The sequence below is a fragment of the Emydura macquarii genome, unplaced genomic scaffold (genome assembly GCF_026122565.2).
Source record: "Emydura macquarii macquarii isolate MOO-44397 ecotype Brisbane River unplaced genomic scaffold, CSIRO-AGI_Emac_v2 contig_3451, whole genome shotgun sequence".
Lineage (NCBI taxonomy): Eukaryota > Metazoa > Chordata > Testudines > Chelidae > Emydura > Emydura macquarii.
In genome coordinates this window covers 6104914-6131588 of record NW_027133588.1, presented here as the reverse complement: position 1 = coordinate 6131588, position 26675 = coordinate 6104914, and the positions used below count along the sequence as shown (strand labels likewise).

Genomic DNA, 26675 nt, shown 5'->3' with positions numbered 1-26675 from the left:
GCCCTTTATTTCATTCTCCTTTATCATCATCATCAAGGTTCTGAACACACAGTAAGTACAGTATTGCTCATCTTACTTAAAAAAATTGTGGCACTTTACCTTTTCCTCACTATAACATCAAACCAAAAGACTCAATATCATCTTAGCCAAATACCTAATCTCTCATTACAATATGTAAATACTGTTTTGTTAACAAGTATCTTTAACATTATGGTTGAAATTTCAGCACATAATAGCAAATTAATGAACTAACAGGCCATACGAGAATAAAGCAGTAACCAAACATCAAGAAAAACACCACATTTGATTAAAATCATAGGTACAATATCCAACATACAAATTAATTGGACAAGAATATACGCAAACTTACCAACATAAAATGAGCATTTAGAATGCAACAAGCTCTCTGTCCACAACCGACATATTTCACTTTCCGTAAGAGCTTCTACTCCGTAGTAGGCTTGATATTCTACTTTTGGCAATACGTAAATTGGAGTCTGCTGTAAGTAAAAATAACAACAGCCAAGAGGCCATTAACTATCTACAAGTTATTACAGAACCTTAATTACTCTTTAGTATTTGACAATCATCACAAACAAGAGGAATAATTACACAAGATTTTGGTACAACAGAACATTTTACTTGAAATGCACACTGTACATTTAAACAAATATTATATTAAAGAAAGGCTAATTTTTCTGTTTCTTATATTTTTGACCTAAGAAAGATTTTATGTATAAACAAATGACAATCTAATATACATTCCAGATTAGGTAAAGTTCTTATATGTTTCTACGATCTGCTGCCACCTCCAGGAATTCAAGAAAAATTAGAGAATTGTTCTGTTCCTGAATTAATTTATTAGAGGGAGAGGAAAATGCTATACATATTGTATACCAAGACCCTATTTAAAATCCAAAAATATTTCCATTTTAACACTAACTTTCTGTATTTATAATACACAGAACATCAGCTTTCCTTTTACCTACAATGAATGGAAATAAAGCTCCCGTCCCCAAATTTCTTCAGCAGTTTAGAGTATGTATGCACAACTTTCAATTTCAGCAACTGGAAGTACAACTATTAATAAATCCCAGAGCTTATCATTATGACTGTGAATGAAAGCAGAAGCCTTGAGGAGCTGACAAAATGAGAATGACAGAAGTCTGAAGAGCCTCATCATGTTTTCCTTTTAATCTACACGTCAACCTTCCCATGGAAGACTCTGCCACTATTAGTACAAAGCAATTATTAATTTTTAAGATTTGAAATGGAGTGCAAGTACTAAATTCCTGGGAATCCCCCAAATCAACACACTTCAAAAATTATCCCTTTTGGGGAGATGCTAAAACCTCTGTTAACATAAACCTCCCCCCAACATTACTGTCCCTCAAAGCCTGAGGGACATGTGCAATAACCTAGCAACAAGCAAAAGGCAGTCATCATCAGGATTTAAGCAACATACTAGGTAGCTAATTTTGAATATTTACAAACAATGAACTAGTATGTAAACAGCAATAACTCCTCCAAATAATGTTTCTTATCAGTGAACCTTAGGAAATAATCAAACCATAATATAGAATGAATTCTGCATTAAGAGATAGGCAATATGCTCACATATTCCAGGAATCTGACAATTTGTATGTGTTTTCAGGCATGAGGTAACATGCTAAGTTCATCAAATGAAAGTCTTAGACTAGAGGATCTACTCAAAACACAGGAATCTCCTGATGATTTCACAGTAAGCTTTTGATTCCCAGCTAGGTAAAGTCTACACAGGAATATTAAGAATTCCCAGGATGCTGAGGCAGACTTTTGTTTCTTAAATGCAACAATCTGCTGTGAAACATTCCATAGCAGCTTTATTAACAGAATGAAGTGGGGCTGTGGGCCTTCTGGAACACAGATATGATCTTCCACCCACCTGTAAACCAGAATCCTCCTACCATCCCTCTTTGCGTTCTGGGAAACTCTATGGCCTCCTCCAGTCCTTCTAGCAGTTTAGGATCATTGCTCACATTGTTCCCAAACCATCATGACTACCTCTATCTTTGATTGGCAAAGTGGAGGAAAACAAGAAGAGACAAAGCACTGAAGGAGTGACATGAGAAAGTTCCACTTAAGATTTTTCTCCTCACTTCATTTCATTCAACATAATCTAATACCAGTTCCAAGCGACATGCTTGTACCAGCCTGGGCTACCTTCTCTCCACTGCGGGCTATACAAAAGCTCTTCTGACGCTGCTGCCAGGTCTGGTACAGCATGTGTCATCTGCCAGTGCAGTTTTCTCTCTCTCCTCAAACAAGATGCAAAATGGAAGGAGGAGCGAACATTCTATAGCTTTACATGGGCGGGGTTCTCCGTAGCATAAAAAGAGCATGAACAACCCAGATGAGAAGGCGGGATTCCCTGATGTTTTAGTGAAAACCCTACTCCAATTTTATCACAGGAAAACCAAAGCCCTCTCCTGAAATAATTGCCGGCAGAGCTGGCCGCAATGCTTATAGTTAAGGTTGTTTACCACTTTCCATTACAAACCTGGTTCATTTGCTTATAACTTTGCTGAATTTGGACCATTCAGCTGGAATTCCCTGTATCTGCCTCATGTCGATTTTCAAATTTCAGCAACAGTTGAGGCGTTTTCCGAATAGGTTTGGGGGAAAATATGCTGTTTTTCTCAAGTTAAAACACACTTACACACATTGCTTTGGAGCAGGGACTTGAAATTTGGCAGGCAGGTGACTCTGATGCCAGAGGGTTACCTTTTCCTTTCTCCATGAAAACTCACTCAAATTTTGCTGTATTTGCCTTTGAAAATAATCATTTGCACATGCTCTGTACAGGTTTGTCTGAGGATGGCAACAAGTTTCCCCCAAATATGCTGTCTCCATGACCACGCCATAGAGTTCCAATGCCAACTACACTGAGCAAGCTACACCTTCACATTGGGAATCAGAACTTTTCCACTCAGCTCCTGGGATCTGTTGTGATGCTGAGCATCAAAACTGAGAACAGGGAGAATGTCTTCTCTGTACTTTCAATGTTCCCTCTGATGGTGCCAAAGCAGTATAGAGAAGAAGGAAAAAGTCTGAATCAAATGCAGAGGGTTAAGTTGCAGAGTAGGGACAGGGACAGGCTGGCTGGAGGAACAGAAGGGGGAACATGGATATGGTGACTGGGGGCTAAAAACAGAGGAGGAACGGGTTAAGCTGGGAAAAGGGTAGGAGCGGAGGAGGACAGAAGGGGAGGAGAAGGGAAAGAGAGAGTCTATAACCGTTGCACATAGTCATCTCCAACCACCAGAATTGAATCCAAAACTCCTGACGCTCCTGTGATGTAAGCAACTATCTGTGGAAGCCACTAGCAAAGGTGTGTCTCATAATCCCCATCTGGTATCTGTTTTACCTAGAGAAGACCCTACTCCTGCCAGTTACTCCATAAGATGCAGAGGTCAAGATGTTTATGCTGTGGATCTAAAGTCCCAACCCTGCTGATGATTCATGTGAGGGTCAGTACGGTCCTCACAACACGGCATTTCTGGTTGTAGTGTTTTGTTTTGGGGAGGAGGTGGGTTTATGTTTTCTTGGTTGTTTTGTTTTTTTTTTTTTTTTTAAATGAGTAAATTATATTTTTCATAAAAGGTAAAAATATTAAGGTTGCAAAGTCAAACACTAAAAACTTAAGAAATGCCAGAATTAAAGGATGCCTGTGCACCCTTAATTCAGCCCTCTTGTACATATGCAATTCCTAACTTTTGAGCGTTTGACCTTGGAACCTGAACATTCTTCTAATCTAGGGATTGGTTTTTTTTTTGTATATGATGAATAAAATAACAGTCTTTTGCATTTCTGTGCCATCTTCCTACGATCTCAGTGCAACTTAAATACAAATATTCACAAACCCTTGTGAGGTAACTACAATTATTTCCATTTTACAGGTGTGGCAACTGAGATACACTTGAGATTAAATTACTTGCTCAAGGTCACACAAAGAGCCAGCAATAGAGCTGTAATCTCTTAACACCTGATCCTAAGCTTAAATCACAAAATTGTCCTTTATGTACTGCATTTCCTCCTCATAGCCTCCTTGCTCCAACCAATACAGCCGTCACACTGCGTACTTGCAATTATGAGGACTATACATTTGCAATCACACCACCAGAACTGCGTTAAAAAAAAATCAAACTTGCAGTTAACATAACATCAACAAGAATAGTAAAGACTAGAGGTTCATAAATCTCAAGAAACAAGTGTGTCCTAAATATGATAATCTGAAACACCAGAAATGGATGGCATGAAGAGTAAAAGGAAGCACTTCTGGTCATGAAGAACCTCAGATTTACAGGCCTGATCCTGCAAACACTTAAGCATGTGCATAGTTCTATTCAAGTGACTATTCCATTGACTAACTTCACATGAGTCACTGTTTGTAGGATGGGGCTTATCTTTGCCAACAGGACATTACACTGCATGCCTTATTGAGACCAAATTCCCACTGCGGGAGTGTCACCACAGTAAATAGTGACGGATCAGACCCAAAAGTACTTAAATGCATGAACTAAGTGGGGCTACACAAGTCAAAAGTAATCCTTGCCTCTCTCCCTCCAGAAAATAATTGCTCAATGGATAGAAATTGGACGATTACAGAAATGAACAAAATAGAAATGTATATATTAGTGAGGACTGGATGAAATATGTTAGAGAAGAAAACGTGTGCAAACAATACTGCAGCACTTGAAGCAATGCCTTTATCTCCTTAGAGCACTTTAAATAAAGCTATTTTAATAGAACAAGTTTCATTCAAGCACACGTGTAAAAGGTAACAAATGCAAGATCTTTACCTTTCTGATTTGTCTCTTTTTTTTGGATCGCGGTCCTGTCTTTACTTTTTGCACACTGCAACGCACGAGTAACAGCAGGTCATCCAGACTGAACAATTTATATACAAGATTGCCATCCTGAGGAGCTGTGTATTCTGAATGGTCTTCAACAAGCATCTTAAGTTCAGTTGGGAGCAATCCTTTAGAAAATAAAACAAAACAGACTCATATAATCTTCACAAGGAAGTAATTAGATTTTTTTCTCTCAGAGTAAAATAAATGTTTTATTTTATCTTTTAGTAAGAGATTTGCAAAATTGTCTTATCAAACCAGAGGGATCACTTGTTCTAGGTTTGGTTTATCTTGAAATACATAACATTTCCGCAGCAATCCTGTATAACTACTGAAAGTATTCGGCTAAAGGCTTGCATATATTTTACCCTAGTCACAGCTATTCGTATGTAGACAGAACAGTAAGCTTCTGTTCTGATACAAATGGAGGATCAGATTCTGACCTCTGATGCACCAGTGTACACCTGGAATAACTCCACTGAAGATAAAGTAGTTACGCTGAACTTACATTGCTATAACATGGCAGATTCTGTCCCAAATACTATCATCTATGGAAACAGAAGGTAGTGAATGTGAATTTAATTCTGCGATTTACTAGGATTTTGAGAGAAAGATTTAGAATACTGTATGCAGCTGCAGTCATAGTAGACAGGATACCAAACCCATGGCTGAGGGCAAGTGCTATAGGCTTAAAAAGACTAAAAGACCTCAAAAATGACTCAGTACTTAAAATAGTACTTCTTTTCACATGGAGAAATGTCTGTACTAAAAGTGCCACGGTTGTATGGCTATGGAAGTTCTTATTGACAGAGGCTTATCGTCAGTTTGGTCTAAAATGCATCTACCTGAATTCTAAAATACAGAATTGCAATGAATAAAATTGAATGTCTTTCTTGGACCTACATAGATTTAGAATAATGTGTAATTTTTGATGGTTTCAAACACAGCAACAATGTTCTTTTGGCACTGCCATCTCTCAGTGTAGGACTTCTAGATTAAATCGCTTTCATTGCCTTCAGTGCATATGATCCATAGTTCTTTGTCTCTATTTCTTTTCTTTTAGGTTTCAGATCCCAAATAAAGACATTTTTGAGATCTTGAATCCAGCAGCTGCTAAATTAATGTATAATTTTGTGAAGCTCTTTGCCCATGGCAAGATGTTACTGAATTTTATTTTTAACGTATTTATGCTTCAAAATAAGAAAATTGACTTTCAAATGTCTCCCTGACCAATAAAGCTGGTGTAATAAAAGATATTACCTCATGCATTTTGTCTTTCTAATACCCTGGGACCCACACAGGTACAACCACACTGCATATTTCCAATGCTGACATCCTGCATACACTCAGGTCTGATAGTCAGCCTATGCACCAGGGGCACAAAAGGACCAAAACATCCATTATGATGCCTCCTGAGAATTACCTTCATGTAGTAGTGCTAGATACTTAATTGACCCCAGAACTGAGGAGCTGTAAGATGGCATACAAACCTACTTTTGTCCCTGTATCTCTGGGCCAAGTGTCACATTCAATTCTTTAAAATCAAATTTAAACTGATACCTGTACATTTTAAAGAGATTTTTATAAGAACCTTTGTCAAAGGGGCTGTCCGTCAACCTGTTTAGTCCCCAAAACTTACCTTTTAGGTAAGCAAGTTAAACTTCACTCAGCATCTCTTTAATATATTTTAAAAAACAAAAACAAATATAAACATTTCCGGGGTTATTTATCAATCATTTATCTGAAGGAGGTGTAACAGATGGGAAAGGTGGAAATATGTGCCAATCTTAGAACAAAACAAAACACAGTTGCTATATAGTATTGTGAAAAAACATTAAATTTATATCAACATTAAAGTCATGGTCAAAGATATATACATCCCAAGATAGGTATTTCAAAATCACTTATTCCGAGTATGTGATCAGTCATGTAACTGAAAAGAATCACAGATTAATCAATAATCTGTGTTCCTGCTCTAGGCCCACTGCCAAAAGAATACAGAAATATATGGAGGTTTATCAGAATTGCTGTATGATTTTCAATCATCTCAAATGGTTATTTGTACATGCATATGGTAATGAACGTTTTTGATTGCCATTCTTTCATGTACTTAGTGGCGGCACAAGTACTTTAACTTCTCCAGCAATACTGATTTGCTGGCATAGCTAGAGAAATCGAAGTCCTAAGTGCCAAACACTTGAATTCCATTTTCTTCCTATGTGAAAGCCAAGATACTAAGAGAACAAATTTGTACACCTCCCTCTCAGTTTGGGGGCAGGTATGAACACCTGTGGGGTAATTCCCCGCTGGAGAAGACATACCCACTCTGACTGAGAGAGAGAGAGAGAGAGAGAGTGTGTGGCGGCATGAGGGATAGCCGTCCTGAATGTGTACCCAGCGTCTCTGAAGCTACAGCTACGCTTCTGGTTTTTAGCACCCAGCCTGATCAGAGCTAGCGCAGCTATGTCTCCTCGAGCTGGGAGTTACACCCTGATCTGGAAATGTAAACATACCCGTAGAGTGAAGAAGAAAATTCAGATAAAAAAAATGGTGTCAATGCAACTACCTTTTAAGCCCTCATTTCAGTTTAAGTGCAGGTTTCCTCCCTTTTACTATTGCCAGCATCACTCAGAGAGCTAACTTTCAACCACTGCCTCACTCTATCACTTGCTTCTTAGTTATAGGATTTCCCCTTCCATTCAGTACTGCTCAGCTGATCCCTGGCTTGCTAGCACACAGGCCAGAAGCATTAACCCCAAAAATAATAAGAAAAAAATGATGTCCTATTGTCTACCAGTTGTACAATGCCCACCTCTATATTTGGTCACAAATACCCAAACGCCACTACAATTATTTTCACCACAAAAGGATTAGACAACTCCTTTGGAAATGAAAAGCACCACTTGTTACAGTAAAGCAAACCTCCTTCCACCGCTTTGCATTGAATGGAACATAAAAAGATGAAAGAACATTAGAGGGCTGTGATGGCCTATTGGGAAGTATCTGGGACATACTGATGGTTGTTAAGCCAGGCCACAGAAGGGGTGCTTTACCTGAAGGAAAGAGGTGTAGGAACTTGGAACTGAGCCCAGAGGATGGACAGACAAAGAATCCATCAAGGATCAATATAGTTACACAGATTTTCTGCATTTAAGCAGAGCACCCAAGGTTTTTGTTCTCGCTCAGACACAACAAAGTGCTATTCCAAGCGCCATCCCCACGCCACCCTCAAAAGTTAACATATTTGCTACCACTAGTGCATTCAACAGGACTGAATTAAGGCTTCCGTGGCTGCCTTCTCTTAAATTCTCCTACTAACTTTGAATATACTAAATGCAACACTTACGCTTTGCAGCATCCTGAAAATGTGAAGTCCATGTAAGTTTAGGTAAGCTGCTAGCATTTGTAGCAGGTTCCATGTTGCAAGCTACAGTGGGTTTTGAAGGTGGTGGCACAAGGCTTGTAGGTTTAGAACTTTTATCACAATTCACCAGTGGCTGCTCAGGAGCTTTTGGGGAAGGTAGTTTAAGGAGTTCAGTTTGCATTTTCAAAATTTGTCCAAGAGGATCAAATTCTTTAGACAGCCTTTTGAAAGGTTTTTTGGAAGCAGCTTTTCTCTTGTCTGGGCTCTCTGAAGAATTAGCCAAGCTACTGGATGAAGTTTGTATCGGGGAGGGTAATTTCGAAGTATCTGCTGGAGGATTTGGATTAGAACTGAAAACAGTTGCTTTGCAATATTCCCCACTATTACATTCTGTGTCAATAATCAAACGTTCTTCATCAGTGTCACTATTGCAACAAGAAACGGGAATCTCATTTGCTTCCGCAACTTCAGATTCTCTCTTGAAACTATCAGTTTTAGCCCAACTATTTAACTTTGAACAACTGTCCAATATTTCGTTTGTGGCCGTACCATGTTGCTCATCATTTAACTCAACTTCATCTGAATCAAAGCCTTTAAATGAGGAATTTTCTTCAGAATCAGTCCACCTGACATCACCATTCAATGACGGCAGCTGAGTCTTGTTCACATTCTGCATATTACTACATGTTGAATATCCATGCTCATTAATGTTGCTTCTTCCCTCTTCAGCACCATCGCTTACAGTAGAAACCAACTGTTCCTCTATTTTTAGTTTGTCTGATAGAACTTTACATACGTTAGCAGGAGTACTTTCTGTTTTGGATGTCTTCAAGAGCTCAGATGTTGCTCCAAAGGTCTCCAATTCTGTGACATCACTGGCAAAGTCTAGATCTTTGTGGTCAGGAGTCTGAATCCTCCTTAATTGACAAGTATCAGGAGGCATCTTCATATAACAAAGAAAAATTAATCAACAATAAAGTGTGTCACGCAAAGTAAAACAGATTGCTAAATCCAATGCAAGAGAAAGGCAAAAAATGTTGTTGCCACCAGACATTATTTTGAAGATGTGAAGAAAATCATTTCAGTAATTTATGTATAAAACACCTCTATCTCTAATAGTCACAATGGCCTTTCAAAATATGAGTAAAGGGAACAAACAATATTGCCACTTATATAAGCCACACAAATAAATATTTTTAAAGAGAGCACACATCTGTAACCAGACTACATTGGATAGAAGCTTTTAAGGAGAGAGATATACATTCACAAAACCTCATTCTATAATTCAGTGATATTGGGAGAAAAACAAGGTTCTCTCCATTATTACTGCAGAACACACAGATCAAGGAAATAAGCTGGCATATTTTTGAAAAGACAGACAGCTACATACGTTCCACTGAAACATATCTTCCTCAAATGGATTGTCCATCAACACAGCAGAGACCGGAATAAATGAAGTTTTGGACGTCAGACAGTCCAGCGGAATTTCATGAAAAATTTGGTTCTTCTCTCTCACTGTCATCTCTTTTTTTGGAAGTGGTGAGTCAATATAAACCACTTTGACTGGTTTGGCACCTTTTAAGAGGAGAAAAGGGATTATGTTTCCCATACGCTAAAGAAAAATAATTAGACAGGTAATTTAAATATTAAACTTTCTCCTTCCCACTTATGACCAAAACCATTTTACAGTTAAATTAAAAAGGGTGACACACACATCTAGAAAAAGTGAAATTTATTATGACCCTATGGTAGAAATATGCAATGTGTTGACAGTTTACTTCAGTTTCTCATACTATTTAAAGTGCAGTATTTTCTATCTTGAAAAGTTTATTTGTAAAATTAGCATTTTGGGGTTTCGCACTCATTATATCTCACTGATTCCCATATCAAATATGTTTAGTTTGCAAAAAAGATGTTTTCTCCAACTGCCAAACCCACACATTGATTCAGGGCTCTCAGACTCAATCTCGGTTCTTTCCATTTCATATTTCATTACCAGAAAGGGATGTTCAGCAGCCTAAACTGTATCCTTCGCTACACTCAGCTGTAATGCCCTCCTGTTTTTAGACTGTGCCTTCAGTGCAACATTCATATCATTCACAACAGTCTGAAGACAATGGAAATACCCTTGAAAATGTAGTTAATTTTACAAGAAAATCAGTGAACTGAATCTTTGCAAAATCATATTTGTTTAAAGTGTGGTCCTACCTTAAGAAGTATATGTAATAATTTAGTAATTTCAGAGAATAAGACCAACTGCTTAAAAACATCACATGATGGGAGCCCTTTAAATGACGACGTGTTAATTTAGGGTTCTGTGGGCTCGGATTAAAGTGAAAACCATCAAATAGGTATGCATTGAGTTAAACAGTTATAGATCAGACAATTATGCTTCATATACAAATACATGAAATTTGCAGATATTTGTATTCACTTCTTCAAATCCCCTCTTGCAACTCCCTCCCTGGTATGGAATTCCCATTATTAGGGCTTGTTTACATGAAGACTTATTTGATAGCAAGCGGGGGTGTGAATCTATCCTGCACCAGCTCATTGCCCACTAAGGCTATGTACACACTACAGCTAAGTCAGTATAGGTTATGTTGCTCAGGGGGTGTGAATAAGGGCTGAATAAACTGATTTAAGTGCTGGGAGAGAGCTTCTCCTGCTGACATAGCTACTGCTGCTTGCAAGAGCTGGAGAAATTAAGTCAATGAGAGAGCTCTCTTCCATCGGTTTAGAACATCTGCTCTAGCAGCACTGCACTGGCGCAGCTGCATCACTGTAAGGTCTGTATGGTAGTCATAGCCTAAGTATCCATGTGGACCCTGCCGCTGCACACTAAAAGTTCTGTAATGTACTTTGATCTATCCCACTTTGAAACGGGGAGTAGATTAAAGCACACCAAGGAACTTTTAGTGCACAGCACCAGACTCCGTCTGAACACAATGCATGGTAGACTGCTGTGGGATAGATTCACACCCTGGCAGTTGCTGCGAGCTAAGTAGAAGCCCGTGGTTAGCAACTGTGATGGGAGGTGGGACAAAGTACTGCTCTGCCCATCCAACTGCCAATTCTTTGCCTTGGGTATTCAACAAATATGGAAGAAAAAAATTTTTTTATTCACACTATTTTGAGATTCCATATCTCCACCAATATCTACGATGTGAAATTCACAATCCATTGACATATTAAGACAACATTTTAACTTCAAACTGAAGGAAACCAGGTGAAAAAATGGTAAGGTGGTAGTGGACATGTAGAAAAATGGGGAAGCCTATATTCAAACTCCTGTCAGGATGCAGCTGCCAACAAAAATATTTGTATTTGCATGACTTAAGTGGTTTAGACTAAACTACGAGTTCTTTTGTTTTCTATTGGCAGGCGTGTCTTTTACTAACAAATTATTTATATAATATTATAATGTAACACTGGCCCTTTCAATTCCATGACGTTTTTTGCTAATTCGTTTTAGGAAACTATAGTAAGTTTTTTTCTGAAGCTTGAAAGGACTTCACTCTCTTATTCTACAATCACTTCTCCGATATCATCTCTATCTTACTGTAATTTATAAAATTTGCAAGGAACAAATTTGCTTACTTCATGAAGGGCAGAGTTTACAATCTTAAAAAGCAGGAGAGCATTTTATTGCAATGATATGATATAAAATAGCTTTGTCCAAACTCAATATTAATTGCAATACCCTCTAGAGGATGTTGTTATTCTCAGTAACAAGGTGGGACATGGTCTAAAAACTATCAGATGATTTTGCTATCAGTTTCTCTCCTTAAGAACAGAGGACAAACTCCAGTAGTTGGTATTTTTTCAAGTTCACTTTTTATGATAATTGCAATGCAATTAAACCTTTTTTTCTTTACAAAACAAGAAATTTCCTTGCTGGCTCACTTCCAGATTATTGTAGAAGACTGCCTTGCCATTTTTCCTTAAATGAATTTATTGAATTAATAACTCTAGCCAAACTACATTAATTCAACTGATTTTTAACTGAAAACATTGGCCATGACAACAGGTCCAACTGATTTGGGCTACTTCTAACAGAATGAGGGTAATCAATTTAGGCCCAAACGTTTAAAGGTATTTAGGCATTTAGTGCACTCAGAATTGCAACACTTAACAGATTCATAAGCCTAAGGTATGTCTACATGACAAACTTAAATTGACCTAAGTTACATCGACTTACAGCCACCACAGTATTGAAATAAGTCTTGCACATCCAATACTGCGCTCCTCATGTCACTGGTGCATGTCCCCACCAAAAGCACTTGAACCAACTTAACTGTCAGTGTGGGGCATTGTGAGAAGGCTTCTGAAAGGCAGCAACAATCAATGTAAGCAACGCAGGGTCTACACTGACACTGTGTTGACCTAACTACATCAACTTACGCACTATGCCTCAGTCTAGAAGGCGAGTTACATTGGTGAGAGCTATATTTTGGTGGGGACGCTCACAGTTGGTTCGATGTAAGCTGCCTTATGTCAACCTAGCTCTGTAGTGTAGACCAGGGCTCAGTCTCATTTTCAAAAGGGATTAAGCACTTGGAAGCCAAAAGGTGCTTAAATCCCCTTTGAAAATGAGATTTTGGCCCCTAAATCAGTTAGAAAATGTTCTATAAACTTTTGGAAAGACTGTTGTAAACAGCCTAGAAATTTTTAATGGACTGATAAAGTCTAAAAATCATCCTAAAGGCCCAAAAGAGCCTCAGCTCATCTCTCTCTTTGCTTTTGTTGGTCCTATTTTGTGTTAATTTTTTTTTCTTTTCTTTATTTTCTGATCCTAATCATGAATGTCAAAGCCTATAGACTTGAGGCCATGGTATTTTTCAGATTTTACCAATTAATCCTACATCATAGACTTGGTTTTGCCTGATCATTCTAATGGGTATGCCACTGGTTCCTGTCACCCGGAAAGAGGGGGAAACTACATCTAGCTATGATGATGGTGCCTCTAATTCACCTTCTCCAATTAGTTTATGTGGACCAGACTCCGTATGCCCAAGGAAAGAGCCACAATCCCATCCTGGAGCTGTTTAAAATGATTACCCACCCATAAGGAACACCATTTTCTTATATTCCCCTTCTCATCTTTTTGTTGGGGGTGGATGGGTGGGTGTGGGTGTGTTTAGGGAAACTGACTTGACAAAACTTGAAAAGCTCTATAAGTAAGAATGCTCTGGATGAAACATCTATTACCATTCTCTCATTAAGGTACAAAACTGGTTTTGTAACTTGCCAACTTTTCCTTCACACTTAGGTTAATTAAATGGAAGGCTTAATGTGTAGTGTGATTATTGAGAAGTTACATCAGAGACCATTAAAAAGAATCCTAAGCTACAACACTAGCTGTGGGGTGCAAAAGAAACACCTAAGTAATCCTACACACACAACCACAATAGAAGCACACATTATTTGGCTAATAATTCTTAGTGTTACAGGGAATCAATGCACAAGTATTCAGTAGGGAAAGACTATTTGGACAATAAGAATTTTCAAATTCTCTTCTCTGTGTACCTCTGGAAAGAGACTATAAAAACACAAACCTTGTTAGATGACTTTGGGGACAAAAGCAGCATTAGTTTGGTATAAAAACATATCGTACCTGCAACAGGGATCATTTTAACAGAAACTGGGATTTCCCACTGTTCCTTGTAGTTTAGTCCATGATTATTCAACAAAGTAAATAATGACTGAGTATTTAAAACTACTTGAGGACAATATTTTAAAGCAAGTTTTTCAGCATTTGGGTCCAAACTAATGTCCTGAAACAAATTAATAAAAGAAAGAAAGAAATGACATTTTTAACATTAAAAAGCAAAAACAAGTTAATTATAACATCGTTTAAAAAAATATTTACTGAATAAAAAAACATTTGAAAACAAGTGTTCAAATGCAACATTAAGATGGGCAGATCAGAATCAAAGGAACTTTTAGGCAAGACCACAGAAATGTTCTCTGAACACTACAGACACCTTGTAGCATAAAAAATTATATCCAGTAGCAGATTACTGCTATTGTGAATTACCAGGGAGAAAGTGAACAAAGAAAAGAAATAAACTGCTGCATCACACACACACACACACACACACACAAACCCACACACATTTCTCTTCCTCTCTCCCCAACACACACCATCACAATTAGTACTTTGGGTCAGATAAATCACAAATATACGGATAATAAGACAACACATTGAAGAGTCAATTTCAATGGAGCATCACTACCTCTTGTTCATTAGAATATCAGAGGATGCTCTTGTATCCATGACATTTAGAAGGATGTCATCACCTTATGGGCCCAGAAATAGCATTAACAACAGTTCCCACATGAAAAAAATTAAGGTGAAGTTAAATATGCAGGCACAGATCAGTGGTCTGAGTACATATTAGCTTTCAAATATGATAAACCCAAGAAATACAGAATTAGGATTATAAAATTTGCCAGGAATTATGCTTGTGGATCTCCATGAGCATTAAGAATTTGTACTGGGTGATGAGGTGACGGGAGCTGGAAATATCAGAGATGTCAATGTGGGAAACTCAGGAGCAGTTCAGGACAGTAGAAGAATGTGGGGGGAGAAGGAGGAACTACTGTCTTCCAGGGTTCTTGCTAATGAACTGTATGTGGTTCAGAGAAGCAGGACTACCCTTTGATGAACCACAGTACGAGTTAATGCTTGCATCCTGACTTCTCCTCTTGCACCTCTGGAGACATTTCAAAGCCCCAAGCCTCTAAAATTTCTGGGTCTCCTGAATGGTCAGCATATAATATGTGAACATAGCTCCTATATTAGTGTACAACAAGCTATGCAGAATAAATATTTTTTTAAAGAGCCACATCACACAGCATCTATGATAGGAGACAATTGCTTTTTATCACTGTTTATGTAAGGATACTAACAATAATTTAAGATATCTGTTCAGGAAATAATCCTAATAAATTGTTTAACTCAAAGACTGAATTTATATTCACTATTAAATCAATTCCCATAATGAGAAAAAAAATCCCGTGTAAACTATTTTTTGTATAATCAAAGTCTTTTCTTATTATATATTATTATATTACATACACATTGCAAGGATGAAATTTTAATACAAAAAGATCATTTAAAATGAATACAAAAATAGATCCTTAACCAGAGTAGTGTAAACAATAGCTCTATCTAAATTCATTAGATGTTACAAATAGCCAAATATGTCACATTCTAAGGGCCTCATCCAACATCTATTGAAGTGAATGGAATTTACTGCAGTGAGCATCGGATCATGCTGTTACTGCTATTCCAAACTTTAAAAATGGTAGTAGGATTGCTGTTACAGAAATATTATATTGGTCATGCACCACTAAAAAGAATGATGGGAATAAAATGTCTCTCTTACTACATACATCATAACAACAAATGTTACTCACATCGTGCATAGCAGAAGCTCTCTGTTCTGGAGTTGCAACAGATGCTACCGTTTTATAATCTACAGATAGCTGTTGTTGCATATGCATGGCAGGTGACCATACTTTAACAAATCTTGCCTTTCCCTGGAATAAAATAAAGCAGTATCAGAAATGTATTGGCATCAGTGTTGACATTTTATATTAGATTTTTTAGGATGAAAATATTGTTTATATAAATGCCCTCTAAAAATTAAAGATTCTCATATTTTAAAAATATTCATATAGAATGGTTACATTCCAATCTCCAAGATAATTTAGTTATTACCTAAGCAAAGTATCTTGCAAATTGTAACCCATAGTCGAAGCATGGAAGAATGATCACAATCAGTGTAGCATTACATAATGTTATGCATATTTAATTCAAGTTATCAGTAAATAATATGTGAACTAATATATATATATATATTTTACCAATGCAAGAAGATTTTTCTCCAGCTTCAAGGTCAATTCTGTGCGAAATTTGCCTCCCATGATACTGGTGATTTCATGGAGTACATAAAATTCAGGGTACTTCTTCACATGTCCAATACAAGCATTTAAAAATTGCTACAGAAAAAAAAAGGGTGTGTTACATGGTCTGTGTATCAATATCTTCCATAACAGTTTCACAAAAACTAGAATGCTGCTGCAAAAGTTACATATGCCTATATTTTCAACTATGAAAAACCATGTACGTATCACCCACTTCTTTGAACGAATTAGTTCAAAATATTTCTTTATTCTTCTTTAGAACTCAGTTTAACATATTGTTACAAAAGGAAACAGGAAAAATGGAGGCTGGTAAGAGGCTGCTTTTTGTTTTTTTAAAGCACTGCCACAGAAACGAGGTGGGTAGGTGCTCAGATAACAACGTTGCCAACCCACCAGGATTGTTCTGAAGTTTCCAGGAATTATAGATTAATTTAGTGCAGCAAATAAGATAGTGCAGCTACCAGATATTGGGATGATTCCCTGAATGAATGTGGTGTGAGTGAAAAAAGCTTTGCGATTGCTGAAAGTTGATAATTTAGCCATTGTAATTATAAGAGGTGGAAACACACTAAACATGGAAGAATTCCAAAATGCTGAAGAAACTAGTAAGGGAATATGAAAGCCTTTGGCTAAGTTATATGTTGGCCTTAAGACTAAAAGAGGTATTAAAAGAACTAATTTAGTTTTCCATATTTAGGAAGGGACCAAGGGAGGATAGAGAAAATTACACATCTGCAGGCCTAGTTCCCTAGGGGAAAGATATTGGAAACATTAATAATTTTCACACTTGCAGATGTTTTTTTATTCTTTTATCAAAGGCAAAGGTCAATATGGGTTTATTTATGAAAGGATAGACTAGATCAATACTATTTGAACAATTTAACTAATTAATCAATTGGCAGAATAGAGTAAAAAAGTATATTCTGTAATTTATCATAAAAGCATTTAGTACTTTACCACATTATAGATTACTTTGATCCATAAAACTAGGAAGTACTGTGGAACCAAGGAAGACAGGCTCAGATTAATGTTGTTTTAGGGAAATGAAAGAGGAGGTCTTGATAAGAAAAAACAGTATGAAGTGGAGAAACTCGTTCAGTTATTATTGTGTTGTGGTAGCACCGACATGCCTTAATTATGTATCAGGGCCTCAGAATGTTGGCAATGTTCAAACCCAGAACAAAGTAGAATACAAACCCAAAACAAGTGTAGAATACAAGTGTGCTTAGTGGGGGGTGTCTTTTGCTGTTGTTTTTCTCCTGTATAAATTACCAAGAGTTTATAATTTCAAAAGTGGCTAAATGTTCCTATGATCTTGTTTTGGGGGGGTTCTGCAGATGATGAGGCAGGAATAAACAATGCAGAGAAACAGATTAAGGTACTCCTATCTCCCATATGTTTTTCCCAATTTTAAAAGCCTTTAAAAAAATAAGTTCAACGTGTCATTTTTTTCTTCTTTAAGAACCTAACTAAGTCATTTGTATGTTTGTTGTTCTGTTCTACTGGAATTAGCACAGAGAGGGGAAAAACTCTCAGAAAACTTAGTTTTGGGTAGAATGGAAATAAATACTTACTGTTACTAATACAATAAGTCTACAGAGCTGTAATAATCACTATTGCTGTGGTATATGAAGGCATAAAGAGTACTTAAAAATTAGACTTTTAATTCAGATAATCTGTAAATACATGTTTAGGCCTATCATAAAAGAAACTCTTGGCAGAGTTTGCACTGAACTAGTTAAGTCTTTCTCTCACCAAATAAGCAACTTTCTATGTAGGCTCAGGTGCATGTCCAACCTTAGAATCATAGAATCATAGAGTTGGAAGGCACCTCAGGAGGTCATCTAGTCCAACCCCTTGCTCAACCTTCTAGCTGTGGATTCAAACACTGTTAATCATTCCTTTGTCTTGGTATCTATTTTATATGGGGTGAAGGATGCAAGGGTAAAGAGTAGGGGAATTATCCCCTGTAGACTCACATTCATTTGCACATGAACCTTGGATGCTGAGACAAATTACACTAGTTTCACATCATGTACTAAGGGACCTTAGTAATTCATTACTTGCACCTAGTAAAAATTATTCCATTCTCTGTCCACAATTGCTGCTTCAAAGACGACTGCAGGCAAGTAATTTTGTTAAATATAAACTACAGACTAAAGAACATAGAGGAATTTTTAAGTTTGAAGCCACATTCTGTGACCAGAGAGTAGGGTCCTCTGTTTTAAAAAAATGGATACAAATTACAACAATAGACAATATATAACAAGGTATATAACAAATTAAAACTAATCTCAATTTTAAACAGATCCACGTTTTTATTTCTTACTGTTCCTTTTCTGAAACAATGATGATAAAGCTATAATGGATTCTAACCATTGTATCTACCCAAACAATTTCTCAACTACAGAGCAACTCTGTCTTGTGTAGTAGTAACTATATAGCAAGAAAATGTTAAGATGAAATGAGATCAGCCTTACTACCAAATTTAGCTAAAATAACTATTCACTAACAAATAATGATGATGATGATGTATAGACCAAGACAGTGCTCTGTGCTATAAAAGACAGATTAGCAACACATTCTCGATCTGGAAGAGTTTACCGTTCTAACACAATACTAGGCTATTTCACATCAAGGTAAGTCACTACCAGAAAGGTACACAATTATCAATATGTTTTGTTTATTTTATTAATACTTTCTCCACTTCATCTCTACTACATAAAAACTTCTAACTAAAATGTATATTTGCCAATTTCTTACTCAGGGCCCCTCTGATCCCACTGCAAATTTGTGCAGGAATGAGGCAGAAATTCAGCTCTTGCCATTCATATTCTTCATTCAACTTGAAAAGGCAAATCAAACCTAAACAATGATGTTCTTATATTTTGCCATTCACTATTTAACAATACTGAAGGAATATGTACCACTGAAACAGAAGATACCTAGGACCTAATATAAGGCTGCCTTCACCCTACTTCACTATGACATATGACAAGATAGATAACACTGCCTTCACTTTTCTCTAATAGTGATTAATCAGTTTAGTGTGGGTCTAAGCAGGTATAGCAAGATCTTATCTATTCCTATATTCTGGGCAACCTTTTCCAGTCCTGCGTAACATCACTAAATTACAGCCATAACAGCTCTACATAAAAGTGCATTTCTCTTTTGTTTCAGAATTCAAGAAAACATCAGACTCAGTCCCTGGTCAGCTGAGTCAATCCATATGGATACTCCATGTCATAGTTCACTGCATTATCCACTATATGACACTGAGCCAGTAGCATATCTATTTTTGAAAACCCGATTAATTTAAGTGCATTTAAAAGTGTAATTTCTGTCTTGCCATTGTGGCTGAGTGGGAATTTTCTGTAATATTTTGTATGAATACTGTGTGTGCCCCAGTTTCCTCTATCTGTTACATGGTTAACTAGGTGGCAGGAAAAGTAATTGTTTACTCTGCAAAGACCCAGGGATCCAGGTGTGACTGATGCCTAGCTGTCTGGGGCCTCGGCCCCTGTCCATGGAGAGTCTGAGAAGACAATGGCCACTCCAAATGCCTGGACATTTGGTACTTAGCAACTAATGGCCATGGACGGCACACCCCTCCACAAGAAGCCAGCCATGTTTGACCCCCTGGAGAAAAAAGGGCTGAAGACGGCCAAAGTAACAAAGGACGAATGAGGGGGCCAGGTGGGGTTGTTAAATGTGGACTGCTGGAAGCAGGAAGCGCTCCCTGAATTGGGACAAAAGAAGGATCAGAGGGCTCAGTGCTCGGGGCTGCTCAAGATAGACCATGCTGCAACTTTCTATTCTTTATGTTAACCAAGAACTTTCTATGATGTCTTCCAAACACTAATAAACTCTACTATTTTTACAACACTGGCTGAGAGTTTACAACTGCAGATGCTGAAGCTGGGCTGCATTGCTCCCTTTGGGGATACGTTTCTCTCAGGTATCCAACTCAGGTGGACTCACTGGAGGGAGCTCATGATGTACATGGGGGTGCTGAAGATTCCAAGGTTCGGTCCAAGGAGGCAGTGAAGCCAAGTGGCTTACTCTAGTGAAAGAGTGTGACCCCAGGGGGTTTGGTACACTGAAGGGGTCCCTCCCAAGGACTGTTCCAGAGCTGTTCAAGAGCACCACACTTGTGGATCCATGATAGCCACGAACAAGGTTATGTCACTTGCTTCACTGACAGCAAAGTACATTTCTGTACTTATATTCAACTACCTCAGTTTACTGCATTTATACTGTCCAGGTCTGCTTATCCCTGACCAGTATGTTATTGATTTTGTTCCCAATATTGTATTCTATTTATTCAATGAGTGAATGAATACACAAACATTTCTGTTACCTCAGTATAAAGCAGTGCATCCTCAGTGATGGTATCATAATCCTGAGCGCAACTCTTTGCTGCATTTTGTGCAAACTTCAAAAATTCTGCAATTTCATTGTTCACAAATTCTTTCATTTGCTGAAACAAGAAAGGAGACAAAAAGATTCTCATTTTGAAGATAGTTATGGAGTTCTTTGTTTTCTCTTGCTAGTAACTAATTGTAAAGATGAGCCATTATTGTAAAGGCTAGATTTACACCTTTCATTATCTACCTGCATCCAGCAGGTTATCTAAATTGCACAAGAAGTGAAGCGTGTCTAGAAAGGCAGTGCAGGTGTATGGGTGAAGAACTGAAGACACTATGGTCCAGGTCACACTAGATATTCTACACTGGCAGTTCCGTGTACACCTCCTCACAAAAGAAGTCAACACAAAAGAGGCACACAGGATTGGAGCCTATTTCCTTAAAAAAAGACGCTCCCTCCCCTTAACCAATCTTGGTAGTTTAACCAAGGAGAGTGATGCATGTGTATTGTCAGAGCAGCTGAAATGAGCCCTGCCTATGTTAGCACTTACAGCTCTACTACCAATACTGCACTAGCACAGTTGCTGAAAAAAGGGTACTAATTTTTCTAGTGTAGGTATACCCGTTGTCACAATGTAAGAGAGAGGAATTGCCATAAATCAGAAAGTTGTAGGATGATCACTGCAATGGAGCCACAGCAATAGCCAATGAATCAGTTTATGCCACTTGCAGAACTCAACTCTAATGGTGCACCCACCCAGCATGAAAAGGAAATAGCTCATTGTCTAAAACAGGTTTGCTAAGAATAAGAACTGAGTGAATATTTGTGCATTTCTACTCCTTCAGTGAGGAGAATAATTGCTATGGCAAGTACTGAAGGTCAACATGAAGGCCTCAGATGACGTTAATGAGCGAGGCTTGTATTATGGGATGCAACCTAAGATATAAGCAGCATACAGAATCATAGAAGTGTAGGATTGGAAGGAACCTTGAGTGTCTAATCTGAAAAACCTCCACTGATGGGGATTCCACAACCTCTCTTAGTTAAGCATTAGAATAAGCTGCTATCTTTATGGCTAGAATGTTTTTCCTGATATCTAATCTAAATCTCCCTTGCTATAGATTAAACCCATCATTTCTTGTCCTACCTTCAGCAGACATGGAGAACAATTGATCACAACCCTCTTTATAACAGCCCTTAGCATATTTGAAGATGATTATCAGGTCGTCCCCCAGTCTTCTTTTCTCAACACTAAACATGCTCACTTTTTGTTGTTTTTGTTTTAACTTTTCCTCATAAAAGGTTTAGAAAACGTGACCTATCAATTTTGTTGCTCTCCTCTGGACTCTCTCCAGTCTGTCTACATCTTTCCTAAAGTGTGGCATCCAAAACTAGACACAATACTGCAGCTGAGGCCTCATCAGGGCCAGGCAGTGCAGGACAATGACGTCTTGTATTTTACACAACATTCCTGTTAATACACCCCAGAATATTAGCCTTCTTCACAACTGCATCATAACGATGACTCATATTCAATTTGTGATCCCCTATAACAGGGCTCGACAAATTTGTTCTGCAGCTAGGAGTCAGCCCAAAAATTAAGGAGCCAGACAACGTGGGCCCAGCGGCAGGACACCCTGGCCGGAACGCAGCACCCGCTCTCCCCTCCTGACCCAGTCCCTCTCCCACAACGTGGGCCCAGCGGCAGGGCGTCCTGCCTGGAGCGCAGCATCTGCAGCGCTCACTGCTCTCGGCCCTGCCAAATGGGCGCAGTGGTGTCTGGGCCGGAGTACAGCGGACGCTCTCCCCGGAGAAAGACTAGGCACCAGAATTAAATTCCTAGGCGCCATGGTGACCTGGCACCCAGGGTTTGTCGAGCCCTGCCCTATAAATCCCAGCAGTACTTTTGCCTAGGCAGTTATTCCTAATTTTGTAGTTGTGCATTTGATTTTTCCTTCCCAAGTGTAGTACTTGGCATTTGCCTTTACTGAATTTTATCTTGTTGATTTTAAATCAATCATCCAATTTGTCAGGGTCATTTTTAATTCTAATTCTGTCCTCCAAACTGCTGGCAACCCCTTCTACCTTGGAGTCATCAACAAATTATATAAGCATACTCTTTATATTCCATTATGTAAGTAATTAATGAAAATAATGACTTGTACTGGTCACAAGACAGATCTCTCTGGGACCCTACTAGATCCCCCATTTTGACAGCAAACCATAGATAACTACTCTGAGTATGGTCTTTCAGTCTTGCACCCACCTTATAGTAATTTCATCTACACAACATTTCCCCAGTTTGTGAGAAAGTCATGTGGGATTGTGTCAAAAGCCTTACTAACAATCAAGATATACCATGTCTACAGCTTCCCCCCATCCATCTGGTCAGTAACCCTATCAACGGAGGACATAACCATCACGATGTATTTAACTTCTAATACTGTTAAAACATTATGAAATCATACAACAAGTGTCCCGCACTTACTACTTAGTTTATGGTCAATTCATCACTTTCATTCCTCCTATACCTACCATCGTAGCAACTGACTTAAGGACAGTAAAGTATCAAGACAACTATTCAGCTATGTTTTTAGAGTAATGTGACTATCAACTATCCTCAAAAAATCCTCAGTAAAACAACAATGTACGCTTTTAGTTATCTTTAAAAAAACCAAGTTTCATTGTTGGGGAAAGAAAACGTGGGAAATTGGAAATGTTTAAGGACTTACAATTACAATCAAATTTTTTTACCTACAAACGACTTTTAGAAACTTTTCCTTAAATTATTACAGCAAAGAATATCAGGAGAAAAAACAATTTTTAACACTTACCAAAAACAGGGAATATTCTCTTTGATACATGGCACTAAAGTGGTAGGATGTAGGGTTTTTTGAGTACTTAGTCATCAGATATAAATATGTTTTCTGCTCCTTCTCAGTCAGACTAGAGACATAAGGATAGGGGATTCTGGGCTCTGGAAAAGGATTCTCATCAGACGTGGGTTTAACTTCCTCCTCAGCTGGAGCTGCAGCCTGCGTGTTAAATGTTTTCTCATCTTCTACAGAGTTTACTGATGCTTCTACATTTTCTTCTGTATGTCTGAAAGAGAAGTAATAAGTGAAACAACTTCCAATTTACACTTTTCACATGAAGACCGGTATTTGTGAAAATTGAGGCTGGCAGTCACAGAAGACCTTAAGATTTCCAATCATCAGGCAAAATGCATCATAATGAATAGAACTATGGTGTTATAACACCATTCTACCATCTACATTTTATTATTCTGTGCTTTATTTAGACAGTTAAATCCTAGGACCAATGGGAGTTTCAGCACTGACTTCTAAAGAAGAAAAATTTGGTCCTAATTTCTACTGGATCAACTCCACTTTTCCAGGAAACAACACACACAATAACTTGCTACACTAGATATCTACGTGAGAGAGCCAATCACAAAACACAGGTCCTCTTTGTTCTGGAAATATCTTCGCTATGAATGAGGCCTCAGATCCTCATCTGCTGTCTGCTACTTAAGTATGCAATATTGTTGTAGCTGTGTTGGTCCCAGGTATTACAGACACAAGGTGGGTGAGGTAATATAATTTATTGGACCAACTTCTATTGGTAAGAGAGACAAGCCCTCTAGCTTAGGCCATGTCTATACTACAAAATTATGTCGACTTAACTTACATCTGCATTCAACCACTGCAGCTATTAAATAACTTGTGGGTGTGCAAGGTTGGCTTCCTGTGTCAGCAGTGCATGTGCTCACAAGGAGTATCTGTACCAATTGTATTGTTAGTGTGGGATGTCTCCTGAAAGCCAGTAACAGTTGACGTAAGCATGCAGGGTCTACACTGACACTGTGTCGACCTAATTGACTGTGACTCTACACTGCTCGAGGGGGTGGTGTTATGTTGACATAGAGAGGCACTTACATCGGGGGAAGCCAAATTTAAGTGAAGACACTTCCATTGCTAGATTGATGTAAGGCATCTTACGTCGCCGTAACGGTGTAGCATAGACCAGGCCTTACACAGAGCTCTTCTTCAGGTCTGGGAAATGTACTCAGAGTGTCACAGTTAAACACAAGAAGGAACAGATTCTTTAGCATAAGTAGTTAACACAGATTTCAAGGGACCATTCAAAGTGAAGTGGCCCAGTAATACCTCTTTAGTCACAGCAGGGAAAAAAAGCTGGGGAGATGGGGGATTAGTGGGTTACAGATTGTTTTCATAAGCCATAAATCCAATGTTCCTATTCACGCCATAAATTTTAGTGTCTAGCAACATTATGAATTTAAGGTCCTAGGTTTGTTTTTTAAGGTGTTGTGCAGGTTTCCTTTGAGGATGCAAGCTGAGAGGTCACACAGAGTGATCACTTTGTGAAAAGCGTTCACCCACAGGTGATATGTTTTTGTCTATCATTTTTCTGTGAGAGTTCATTCGAGAGTGTAGTGTTTATCTCATTTCACCCACATAATTGTTATTGGGATGTGTAGTGCACTGAATGAGGTACACTACATATGATAGGCACGTGTAGGACCCAAGAATCTTGAAAGGTGTGTTGTGAGGGGTGTCATCATAGCAGTGGAGATACAGTTACATCAGTGACACTCATGCTGAGGCTTGGGAGCTGCAAGTGGCTCTTTAACATGTCTCCTGTGGCTCTTTGCAGCACATGATATTAAAACAGTGTGTGACTTAATTATTAACCAATATAAGTTATTAACCAATCAGGATGCTTTTACTATGTTAGTAAACAATTGCAGAATGCTTGGTCAGTCATTTTGCTGCGAGAATTATATATAAAAAATAGTAAATGAAACAATGAATTCACTCTACTGTAGCTCTTTTGGGTAATGTTAACAGCTAATTTGGCTCCTGAACCCCTGAGGTCTGAGTATCAGCGGTCTACAGGTCTTGCACCTGATGTTCTGATCCCGCTTTGAGTTTGCCCCTTATGTTTCTTAAATTATGAGTGTCAACAACTTGTAATCAACTGAGCCTCCTCACTCAGGGCTGCTCTACACTAGAGTTTCCGATAAGTCAGCTTTTGTCGACAAAACAGTGAAGGTGTACACACTCAAATACTTCTCCCACCAATGTAACTCCCTTGATATGCCAACATAATAAAACCACCTCAATGAGAGATGTAGGGCTTATGTCGGCATAGCTAGGAAGAGGAAATGTCTATGTAGACACTGCATTCTCTCACATTGGTAGTTAGGGGTCATTCTTGTCTATTTCAGGGCTCCAGAGCCCTGAAATTTACAAGAAAACCAGCTGGGAGCAGGGCAGTGACTGGACCCTGGCTCCCCCTTGCGAGCTAGGACAGGAGAAGCTGGGGGTGCCTGGATCCCAGCTCCCAGCGGGGAGGGGAGAAGCCCAGCCATGAAAATGACAAGGCTGCATGGCTCCTGGTGGGGAGTGAGAAGCAAGGGCAGCTAGACCCCTTCCTCAGGGGCAATAAGCCCCCGGCTGCTTTCCCCTGGGAACAGGCAGGGGGGGGGAGAGGGTGGGGAGAAGAGAGAAGCCCCTGGAAGCTTCCCCTGGTTCCTGGTGGGGAATGGGGAGAAGACCGGGGCTGGCTCCCGGCAGGAAATAGGGAGTGGGGGGCAGTCCGCTGGGAGCACGGGAGCCTGTGGGGCTCCGGCAGGGTGCTGAGAGCCCAGTCTCGCAGCTCCCCACACTGCCCCTCTTAGATCAGTAGAAATGCTCCTGGTGAGGACATGCACCACCAACTCAGGGAGGGTAGTGTGGACGTCAGCCACCTCAGTAATTACTTCAAGTATATGTATTGTAAATACTTAAATCAATACAGTAATTACTGCGCTGGCTGTAAATTGACCTGTGTTAGGTCGACTTATTTTTCCAGTGTAGACAAGGCCTTACTCCTGAACTAAAGTTCTGACAATAAAAGAGAAGTACTTGACCCTGAAGCCTCTTTTAAAATGGAAGCAGTATGATCTTAACACAGGGCTCGACAGATTTGTTACAGAGCTAGGAGCAAGCCCAAAAATTAAGGAGCCAGATAACATGGGCCCAGCAGCAAGGAGCCCTGGCTGGAGCACTGCAGCCGCTCTCCCCTCCTGGCCCCGACCCTTCCACCCACCC

General features: G+C 38.8%; 1 protein-coding gene across 5 annotated transcripts in view; it reads right to left on the bottom strand.

Moving 5' to 3' along the window:
* Window positions 1–26675, bottom strand: part of ICE2 (interactor of little elongation complex ELL subunit 2) — a 46359-nt gene that overhangs the window by 11796 nt on the left and 7888 nt on the right. For 4 of the 5 annotated variants that reach the window (XM_067534744.1, XM_067534748.1, XM_067534749.1 and 1 more), the window contains 9 exons: window positions 23394–23661; window positions 20552–20671; window positions 16132–16266; window positions 15682–15804; window positions 13874–14033; window positions 9647–9831; window positions 8239–9199; window positions 4842–5020; window positions 371–500 (listed from right to left, as the gene is read on the bottom strand). In XM_067534744.1, the coding sequence (XP_067390845.1) occupies window positions 371–500; window positions 4842–5020; window positions 8239–9199; window positions 9647–9831; window positions 13874–14033; window positions 15682–15804; window positions 16132–16266; window positions 20552–20671; window positions 23394–23661 (2261 nt within the window). The remainder of the gene's footprint in view (window positions 1–370; window positions 501–4841; window positions 5021–8238; window positions 9200–9646; window positions 9832–13873; window positions 14034–15681; window positions 15805–16131; window positions 16267–20551; window positions 20672–23393; window positions 23662–26675) is intronic. The other variant, XM_067534747.1, reaches the window with a different exon arrangement.